Below are 10999 nucleotides of genomic sequence, written 5' to 3'. Positions count from 1 at the left end.
CTTAAAAAAATAATTTTAAATCAGGAGCAACTCATCTTCTAATGATGGAAAAAGTATCAAGTATGGTCCAAGAGATGAACAAATAAATAGAATAATAAAATTTAAAGAGTAGAAGAGAATCAACAACCAATAGACAGATGAAGTATCAGGTGTGGTCCAAGCGATAAACAAAATAAATGTAATAATAAAATTTAAAAAGCAGGAGTGACTCATCTACCAATACTTGTATGAAGTATCAAGTGTAGTCCAAGCAATGAAAAAAATAAATGGAATTATAAAATTTAAGAAGCAGAAGTGACTCATCTACCTATAAATGGGTGAAGTATCAAGTGTGGCCCAAGGAATGAACAAAATAAATGTAATAATTAAATTTAAAAGCAGGAGCAACTAATCTACCAATAATTGAATAGTATGAACTGTGGTCCAGCCATGAACAAAATAAACTAAATAATAAAAATTTAAAAGTAGACTCAACTCATCCACCAATAGATGAAAGAAGTATCAAGTGTGGACTATGTAATAAGCAAAATAAATGTAATAATAAAATTTTAAAAGCAGAAGTGACTCATCTACAAATACATGAATGAAGTATCAAGTGTGGTCCATGATATGCAAAAATAAATGTATTAATAAAAATTTAAAAACTGGAGTATCTCATTTACCTATAATGGATGAAGTATCAAATGTTTTCCAAGTGATGAAAAAATAAATGTAATAATAAAATTTAAAAAGCAGGAGAGATTCATATATCAACAGAAGGATGAGGTATCAAAGGTGGTCTAAGCAAAGAACAAAATAATTGTATTAATAAAAATTAAAAATCAGAAGCTACTCATCTGCCAATATTTGAATGAAGTATCAAGTGTGGTCCAAGTGATGAACAAAATAAATGTAAGAATAAAATTTAGGAAGCAGGAGTGACTCATCTACCAATAGATGAATGAAGTATCAAGTATGGTTCAAAGTTATGAACAAAATAAATGTAATAATTAAATTTAATAACTAAGAGCAACTCATATATCAATAGGAGGATATAGTATCAATTGTGGTGGCAGAAATAATCAAAATAAATTTAATAACAATATTTTAAAAGCAGAAGTGTCTCATTTATAAATACATGAATGAAGTAACAAGTACGGTCCCTGAGATAAATGAAATAAATGTAATAAGAAAATTTAAAAAGCAGAAACAATTCACCTACCAATAGATGGATGAAGTATAAAGTGTGGTCTGAGCAGCGAACAAAATAAATGAAATAACTAAATAAAAAGCAGAAGCAACTCATGGACAAATAGATGAATGAAGTATCAAGTGTGGTATACATGCTTGACAAAATAAATGTAATAGTAAAATTTATAAAATATCCATGTTCTGGCTATTATGAATAAGGGTGCTATGAACATGGTTGAGCAAATTTTCTTGTTGTGTGCTGGTGCATCTTCTGGGTATATTCCAAGGAGTGGAATAGCTGGGTCTTGCGGAAGCCCTATTCCCATTTTTCTGAGATAGCACCAGATAGATTTCCAAAGCGGTTGTACAAGCTTGCATTCCCACCAGCAATGAAGGAGTGTTCCTCTCTCCCCACATCCTCGCCAGCATGTGGTGTCGCTTGAATTTTTGATCTTAGCCATTCTGATGGGTGTAAGATGGAATCTCAGAGTTGTTTTGATTTGCATTTCCCGAACATGGAAACAGCTTAAGTGTCCCTCAATAGAAGAATGCATAAAGAAACTGTGGTACATATACACTATGGAATACTGGTCAGCTATTAAAAACAAGGAATTCCCGAAATTTGTTGATGAATGGATTGAGCTAGAAATGATGATAATGACTGAGTTAACCCAGAAGCAGAAAGACTGAAATGTTATATACTCACTTATATCTGCATATTAGCCCAAGGGGCATGTCCCACGAAAGCCTTCACTTACCAAGTAACTGACACAGAGGGGAGGACATTCTATTGGGACTCTAGATGAGAGAATCATGGGAGAAAGGCAAAGTAGAAGGACCCAGAAGGTCCTAGAAGCCTACAAGTAGAACATTATGATAGGCAGATTTGGGCCCAGGGGTCCAGCTCAAACTAAGGCACCAGCCAAGGACAATACAGGCGCTAAACCTTAAACCCCTACCCAGATCTAGACAATGGACAGAACACTCTCCACAGTAGAGTGGAGAGTGGAGTATGACTTTCTCACATACTCTGGTGCCTCACCTTTGACCATGTCCCCTGGAGGGGGAGACCTGGTGGCACTCAGAGGAAGGACAGCAGGTTACCTAGAAGAGATTTGATACCCTATGAACATATACAGGGGGAGGTAATCCCCCTCAGGAACAGTCATAGGCGAGGGGAATAAGGGGAAAATGGGAGGGAGGGAAGAATGGGAGGATACAAGGGATGGAATAACCATTGAGATGTAACAAGAAAAAATTAATAAAGGAGAAAAAAAGTAATAAAAAAAGGAGCCTGAGGGAAAATAATCCACCCAGGAGCCATGACACACACAAGTTATTGGTTTATGTTTTAGTTTTAAAGATAATAAGATTAGAGTTGCTCACATTCTGCCCAGCCTAGTGCTTGCAGATTAAAAATAAACCATACTATCTGTGCTGTCCTTTGGGAACTAGCTGGTTAAAGAAAACTAGTGGCTTAATAATTTACTGTGTTAACTAAGGTAGGAAGAATAAAAGGTACATCAACAGACTGGAGTTTGCTTTCTTGTTTTGTCTCATCTCAAAATCATGGACATCTTCCTTCCTCTGCCTCCCAAAGGCCAGAATTAAATAATGTGTCAACACACTCAGCCTCAATGGTGAGTATATTGGAGGCAACTGCATACAAAGATGCCACCCAATTATTAAACCAATGATTTTCTCTTTCAAAATGGCTCCCTAACAAATCTTATATCCATAGGAAATAATATATTATATTATTCTATAACTGCAAGCCTGTTTTACAGTATATTTCTAATTGCCTTTATTGTGCAATAAGTCTAGATAATCTTAGATGCAGTATGTATTCCTAGGAGAAGGCAAATTTCTATGTAGGTGGTATTAATTTAACCATATATAATACAGTTTGAAAACTTTCTGTGGGTTAGACCTACATCTTAAATTTCTGAAATTTATGAATCCTTACATCCATGGAATATGGCCTTTATGTGTAAATTTTGGGCCAGAATGAAAGAGAAAAAGAGGAAATGTAAGAAAACTTCCGACCAAACTTTGAGGCACTATTTAAGTTCTTATTAGTTGTTCCATTGGAGACTAATGAGAAAGAGTAAAGGTAAAATTTGCAATACATCGAAATGATTCTCCCTGTGTTATGCAGCATTTTCTTTTTAGAAATTGAATGATACAATTTTGTTTTGTAAAGTTGCCTATGATATAATTGTATTTGAAACCTCAGTTTAGCATAAAATTATCAAGAAGGAACATATTACAAGAGCATAAAGACAAGCTGCCTTCAGTAACAGCCAAATGTAATAGAAATGGTGCAGAGGTAACTTATATAGGTATCAGCAGTTAGTGTTTTGCTGATGAAACAAAAAAGTAATGTCAGTATAAAAGGGAAATTGTGAGATAATATAACCATGGGCCTTTCTTCAAAGCAACAAAATCATGGTATTTTTAGACGGGGACATGGAAGCCAAAAGTAATATCTCAGTGGAGACAATAGTGAATTAGGCAGTGATTGGCTTCTTTCCTATTGGATCTAGGCATCTACATTGCTTACCCAGGACAAGAAATGCTTTCAGGTGGGGGTTACTTCACAGATTCTGGCCATGACTGAAAACATACTGCCAATTTTGTTTTAATGAGCTATCTCTGACAAAGAAAAAGAGAGGAAATTGTGAAGAGGAATTTTAACTGACAGCTGTGTTTATCTCCTTTAAAATTCCAATCTGCCTCTGTTAGGTATATAGCAGGTTACTGCAGCAACTCACTTGGGTTTGTAGAGAAAAAGATAATATGCTAAGAAAACAGAACACCTAAATACAGGAAAGGAAAATCTTTTGTTTTTTCAGCTGTTGGAGGTCATAGTTTCTGTATCACATCACTGTCAAGAAGCAGGGATATTTGTCAGTTTTGATTCCTGATTTACACTCTTCCATTTCACCAAGGACATGGAAAATCTTCTGCATTTAAACAGAGAGTGGAATCTAGAAGGTGAAATTTCAATGTAAAATTTCCTGGGAAATTCCATTCTGAAGAGGAAAGAAGAGATGTCTTCTTCACAGGTAAAAGAATGTGTGTGTGTGTGGGACAAGTTGATTGTCTTTACAAAAATGCTTCATTATCAGAACTTCTGAACCTTCACAATGCTGACTAATTTTCAGAAGTACTTTTCTCATTTGATTCTCATTTTTATCTCTTTAAAACTTTTGTCACCTGTTTGCTTAAGGCAGCTTATTTGCAAGTCTTCATTTTTTAAGAACAACTTCTACAAAATAAAAATGTAATCTGTAAAAATTATAAATTTTTTCATATCAAAGATAAATATAGGCACTCTATATTTGCAGAGATTGAGATGGGTCATTATTTAACGGTGAATAGAAGCCAATATATTATGAATATTTCATCTGAGGGCCTCTTTTGGTAGTTCTCATACTTCCTATTGTTTGCAATTTTAATAGCATCACTCATGGTGTGGTGATCATGTCAATTGATCCCCCAAAAAGGTCCCGCCACACAAGGTCAGTGTTGCTAGACTATTGCCTCATTGCAGAGAAGTCAGAAAAGTATTTTTCTCAGAATATAATTTAGTTTTAAAATGCATATTAGTTTTTTTTTATAACAGACCAAGTTCTTTAGTTAACTAATCTTTCCTTGTGTCAAACACAGAATTTATACAATGGCCATGAGGGGATAATGCTAATTTTATTTTCAGGGTCTACTGACTTTCAAGGATGTGGCTATAAACATTTCCAAGGAGGAGTGGGAATGTCTGGACTCTGCTCAGAGGGCTTTGTACAGAGATGTCATGCTGGAGAACTACAATAACCTGGTTTCTGTGGGTGAGAATATATTTATTCCATGCTTGGTACTTTGCCTTAGGGATGTCTAAAGCTTCTACTAGCTAATATTTTGAGTTTACTTCCACTGCTGAGTTTATCACTTAGTTTAACTCATAAGTTTTTATAGGTATTGATTACTGTCTTATCTATAGACAACTTCTTACATCCCTTTACCTTGTTTTTACATTTAACCGAATAATAATTAAATGTTTCATAACTTTTGTGCTGGTAGCCAGTAGCGCTTATATGTGAATCCATTTTGAATCCCAAAGTTATGCTTTTACTATTATTTTACTTAAGTTTACTTAATAAAATTAAATACAGAATTTGAAAATCTATTGAGTTATGAAGAGTCTAAAACGTCTTGGAAGGAATTGAGAATTAGTAAGTCATTCATGTATACTTTCTTCTCTATTTGGTACAATCCTATGCTAGTACACAGCTATATAGAATGGTGTGTCTGTATTTCTTTTTGAATTCACAGGCATTTCTGTTTCAAAAGCAGAGGTATTAACATGTCTTAGACAGATGAAAAAACCCTGGATTGATGATAAAGAGAAGATTAAAGAGAAAGAACCAGGTAAGATAAAATAAAATGACACAGCATGGGATGACTCTAATCCAAGGAGCAATCTAGACCTGAAGAGTATTTAGCAAACAGCTTCAGCAGAAAGTAGGCCTAAGAATTTCTTTTAGAACAAAGTACAAAATGTATAGTACAGCATGGATCTTATATGATATTTAACTTATTTACTTTAATAGTTTTGATGTGAAGTACATTATATTATAGACATTTAACAAACTAGTAGATTGATTTGTGTCTAATTACTGAAAATATTTTTGTGGTACATGAATGATAAATTATTTGGAGGTTTCCATTACTTATTCCCTTAAAGGGATTTTATATCGTATATTTTGCACTTAGTCTTTCTCTCATTCACATCAGCCAAACTACCAGGTCTTTCCTCATTAACTCAATGTCATGATCTCTCTCTCTCTCTCTCTCTCTCTCTCTCTCTATATATATATATATATATATATATATATATATATATATATATATATATAACACAGATAGAGAGAGACAGTGAGAGGAGAAAAGAATAGGAGCTAAAATGGATTTAAACATGAAATTGTGTTTGTGCTAATAAATTCTCCCAAAGATTTGGCATAACATATGATTAATATATCCAATGATATATATTCAATGATATCCAAAGGATATATATATATATCCTTTCCTTATTTTCCTCTCTCCATATATCTAGTACTACAAATGCGTTCTCAGCTTGGTTGACAATTTGTACCTGTTTCTCCTTCTCAAAGCAGGATATGACTAATATATGTCAAGAGGAATTTCTTTTGTGGTCAATTATATTTTTTGCGTTGTAAGCCTTTTGTATGTTAAAATGTATCTCTCTGTTTAGGTTGGAGAAAATTTCTTTTTCAATTTTGTTAAAAATATTTTCTGGTCTTGGAGCTTGTCATCTTCTGTCTATTTCTATCATACTTATATTAGGTTTTGTCTTTTCATTATGTCCTTGATTTGTTGGATGTTTTGTGTAAGGAACTTTTTTAAATTTAATATTTTATTTGACATATGTATCTATTTCTTCAATTTTGTCTTCTATGCGTGAGATTATTTCCTCCATCACTCATATATTGTTGGTGATGCTTACCTCTGAATTTTCTGATTCTTTTTAAGTTTCCCAACTCCAGTTTTTTCATCAGTTTGTGTTTACTTTATTTAGTCTATTTTCCTTTTCAGGTCTTGAGCCATTTTATTAATGTCCTTATCCTGTTTTATCATATTTTCCTATATTTCTTATATGAGTTTAATTATAACTTTTTGAATTGACTCTGTCATATTCACAAACATAGATTTAAGACCATTTCCCTGAGTTTCAGTTGTGTTTGTATGTCCAGGCCATGTTTTATTAGGGTAGTTGGAATGTGTTGGTGCCACATTGCCATAGGTTTTGCTGCCCTTTAGCCATCTGAGTGTTCCTTGCTTTGGCTGGTTTTACCTGAATATCTCTGGGCTTCTAGAGCATGCAGGAAGAGCCATGGGTCATATGCTGGGATCTGGATCTCCTCCAATAGCCTGTATGATTTCACATCAAGCTGTGTCCAAGTTGGACATGCAGTCAGGTGATTGGGATAAGGGTCTGACATGTGTGGTTCTCAGATCTGTCAGTTCTCTTCAAGACGGCTATTAGTACTGTGAAAAATAGGCTGGTCGGTTTCTCAGACTTCCAGGAGTAATCAGAAGGTCAGAGCATAGAACTCTTTCTTCTTGCAAATTGGATACTGTTGTTTCACTAGGGAACATGAGACATTGCTTGCATTTTGGGTTAGGCTCCACTGAGCAGCCAAATACGTGTTCTGCACTCACTGAGCTCCTGATTCTCAGACTCTATTCTTGCTGGGGGCCTCCATTTTGGAATGATAGCCTGTCTACTCATATTGTCAAGCATATATTAACATTTTGAAAAAGTGGAACTGCAGGCCAGAGGATCAAAACATGTCCCTGTTTCCCAGAAATTATTTTTGCAGAAGTCAGTAGTTGCAGCCATGTGTTTCTGTAACCCAGGTTTGGCTAGGCTGGAAGCTACTGGGTGACTTAACCTGGGACAGTATGCTTCTTGAACCTGGGTATCAGCCATATGGGGCTTGGTTGATGTGTCCATAGCTCCTAGGATGCCTCCTCTTATCCAGGAAATACAGGCAATGCTGTTTCAGAGTCCACAACTTGGCTACTCACTTGATCCACTCTCTCTCCATCCCTGCTACTCACACACCATGCATGACCTGTAGCAAGATCCTTGAGTGCTACCTTTTAAATATTTGTCAAAAATATTTCTTCTTTTATATTTATCTTTTGTTCACTTCCAGCTGAGAAACTGTTCCCCATTTCTCCCATTATATTACATTTCATCTGCAGTAAGGATTCTTGAATGAATAGTATTCATATGTGAAACAATATACAATGATAAAAAAGAAGAACACATATGTTCTTGTAAGTACTTGTAAGTACTTGTACTTGTAAGTACACACACACACCCACCCACAACCCAAACATGCAGAGATAAGCAAATTTCAGAGTAAAACGTGTTTTTAACTTGATAATGAGTGTAGGGACCATAGAATGTTACCTGAGTGATGCTGGAGAGAAAGAAGCAATGGGAAATGTAATGAATTTTCACTTCAATAGAAATTTAAGTTATGTTTGACTGTTCAAATGTCAGGTCTGGAATTTCATATTTTAATTTAAAATAAAGATATATATATATATATATATATATATATATATATATATATATATATATATATATATATAGTACTGTGGATTCAAATTTGATTTTCAGGACATAAAAATGTTTAACTTGTTAAGAATTCTTTGGTTTCTAAGAAACTTACTACTCTTAGTAAATATTCCTTAATGTTTGTCAAAATTTTGAAACCCTTTATATTCATGTACTGGGCATGGATTTTACCTGATACACTTAATTTTTATCATGTTTTCTCTTGTATTCTTATTAATATTCTCTTTGATTTTAAAATCATTGATAAATCTTGCATTTGGATGAAAAACTGAAATAATGCTGTAGTTGCTCATTTCTGTCAATAATTTGTTAATGTATTTAGGATAATGATTGGTGTTTATATTGTTAATTGAATGTCACAATGAAGAGTAGCTTTCTATTCATGTGTTAAAGTTAGAACAATTTTGTTTGACATTATTTGTTCCAATTAATACTTTTTTGCATGTTTGTTTTTTACTGAAAAATAAAATCATTCATATTGCATCTTAATTGCTATCCCACATCGTGCCTCCTCCCATTCCTCCTTCCAATCCTCTTTTACCACATTCCCTTTCCCTATGACTGTGACTGATGGGGACCTCCTCCCCTTGAATATGATGCTACATTATCAAGTTTCTTCTTGGTAGTCCACTATCCGTCCTCTGAGTGCCATCGGGGCACGCAATCTAGGGGACATGCACAAATAAGGGGCACCAGAGTTTGTGTTAAAGTCAGTCCCCAATCTCCACTTAGCTGTGGAGAATATTCTGTCCTTAGGCTAGGTCTGGGTAGGGGTTTGATGATGACTGCACATTTTGTCCTTAGTTAGTGCCATAGATCGAGCAGAACCCCCGGGCCCAGGTTTGCCCATCATAGTGTTCTTCTTGTTCCAATGAATACTTAATGAAGACACTAATATATATTACAAAATATACGATGGTTTCATGTGATATCTTCTAACATCCATTATAACCATGACATTTGTTTTCTTATAAAAACTGCTGCAATTCTATGTTGTACCATTTTGCTATGATCCCCAGTTTGATGTCATTTTATATATTACATATCTATATTACATTAATATGCATCTGAAATATCATATAGTGATTTCATTTCATTTGTTTCAGTTTTGTCTTCTTACCATACCAAGAAGCAATTCCCAAAGGAGTGCACACAAGATTCTTTCTTGAAAGAAATACCAAGATTATTTGGGTGTAATGGCCTTTCAGAGATGAATAGAAAGAAGTTCTGGGAATATTCATGTGACAGTGAAGTTCATAAAACATGTCATTATGGAAATGATCAGTGTGAAAAATACATGTGTGTCATTTCTGAAACAAAAGATCAAGAAGCTCTGGCTTCCTCTGAGAGTACTCAGTCTCTACCACTCATGATTTCACAATTGGAGGCGCCACAGGTAAAAGGTTCACAACAAATTTTGAAGTACAATTCTATTCTGCACAGAAATAGGGAAATATTAAGTAGTGAACTTAAAGGTCAACACAAAATAGATATGGGATGCAAATTTTATAAATGTAATCTGTGTGCAAAATCACTTACCAAGTCCTCAAAACTTCAAGTTCATCAAAGAATCCACAGTGGAGATAACACTTATAAATATACGAAGAGGAACACATCATTTACACAGTCCTCAAAACATCAAGCTCAACACAGCGTTAATACTGGACAAAAATGTCAAGAGTGTAATGAATGTTGGGAATCATTTGCCTCATTCTCTGCTCTCTGGGATCAACAAAGTATTCATTCTCAAGAATATCCTCACAAATGTATTGAGTGTGGGAAATCCTTTACCAACTCCTCAAGTCTTCATGTACACTACATAATCCACTCCAGATATAAACTTTACGTATGTAATGAGTGTGAGAAATACTTTTCCCGGTACTCAAAACTCCAAGTACGTCAAAGAATCCATACTGGTGATAAACCTTACAAATGTAATGAGTGTGGGAAATCCTTTACTCAGTCTTCAGCTCTCCGACGTCATCAACGAATCCATACTGGAGATAAACCTTCAAATTTAATGAGTGTGGGAAATCCTTTACTCACTCTTCAGCTCTCCAAGATCATCAAAGAATCCATACTGGAGATAAACCTTACAAATGTAATGAGTGCGAGAAATCCTTTACTCAGTCTTCAGCTCTCCGACGTCATCAAAGAATCCATACTGGAGTTAAGCCTTACAAATGTAATGAGTGTGGGAAATCCTTTACTCAGTCTTCAGCTCTCTGACGTCATCAAAGAATCCATACTGGTGATAAACCTTACAAATGTAATGAGTGTGGGAAATCCTTTACTCACTCTTCAGCTCTCCAAGGTCATCAAAGAATCCATACTGGAGATAAACCTTACAAATGTAATGAGTGTGGGAAATCCTTTACTCACTCTTCAACTCTCCAACGTCATCAAAGAATCCGTACTGGACATTATCCTTACAAGTGTAATGAGTGTGGGAAATCTTTTATCCAGTACTCAAATCTCCAAGTTCATCAAAGAATTCATCCTGGAGACAAACCATATAAATGTACTAAGTGTGAGAAATCATTTACAATGTCCTCAAATCTTAAAATTCGTTAAAGAAGCCATACTCGAGGAAAACATTACAACTGTAATGAGTGTGGGAAAACCTTTACCCAGTATTCATCTCTCCAAAGTCATCAA

At 34.7% G+C, this 10999-nt stretch overlaps 1 protein-coding gene across 1 annotated transcript in view; it reads left to right on the top strand.

Annotated features, from left to right (window-relative positions):
• Nucleotides 1–3900: 3900 nt before the first annotated feature.
• Nucleotides 3901–10999, top strand: part of LOC311591784 (uncharacterized protein) — a gene marked incomplete at its 3' end in the record, with an annotated part of 42286 nt that continues 35187 nt past the window's right edge. Inside the window, exon 1 of the mRNA XM_084803424.1 lies at nt 3901–4238. Within this exon, the coding sequence (XP_084659550.1) occupies nt 4224–4238 (15 nt within the window). The remainder of the gene's footprint in view (nt 4239–10999) is intronic.

Source organism: Acomys minous, assembly GCF_964271855.1.
Source record: "Acomys minous genome assembly, contig: scaffold_52, whole genome shotgun sequence".
Classification (NCBI taxonomy): Eukaryota; Metazoa; Chordata; class Mammalia; order Rodentia; family Muridae; genus Acomys; species Acomys minous.
Note: the sequence above shows the minus strand (reverse complement) of the source record. Positions and strands in the feature narration are given on the sequence as shown.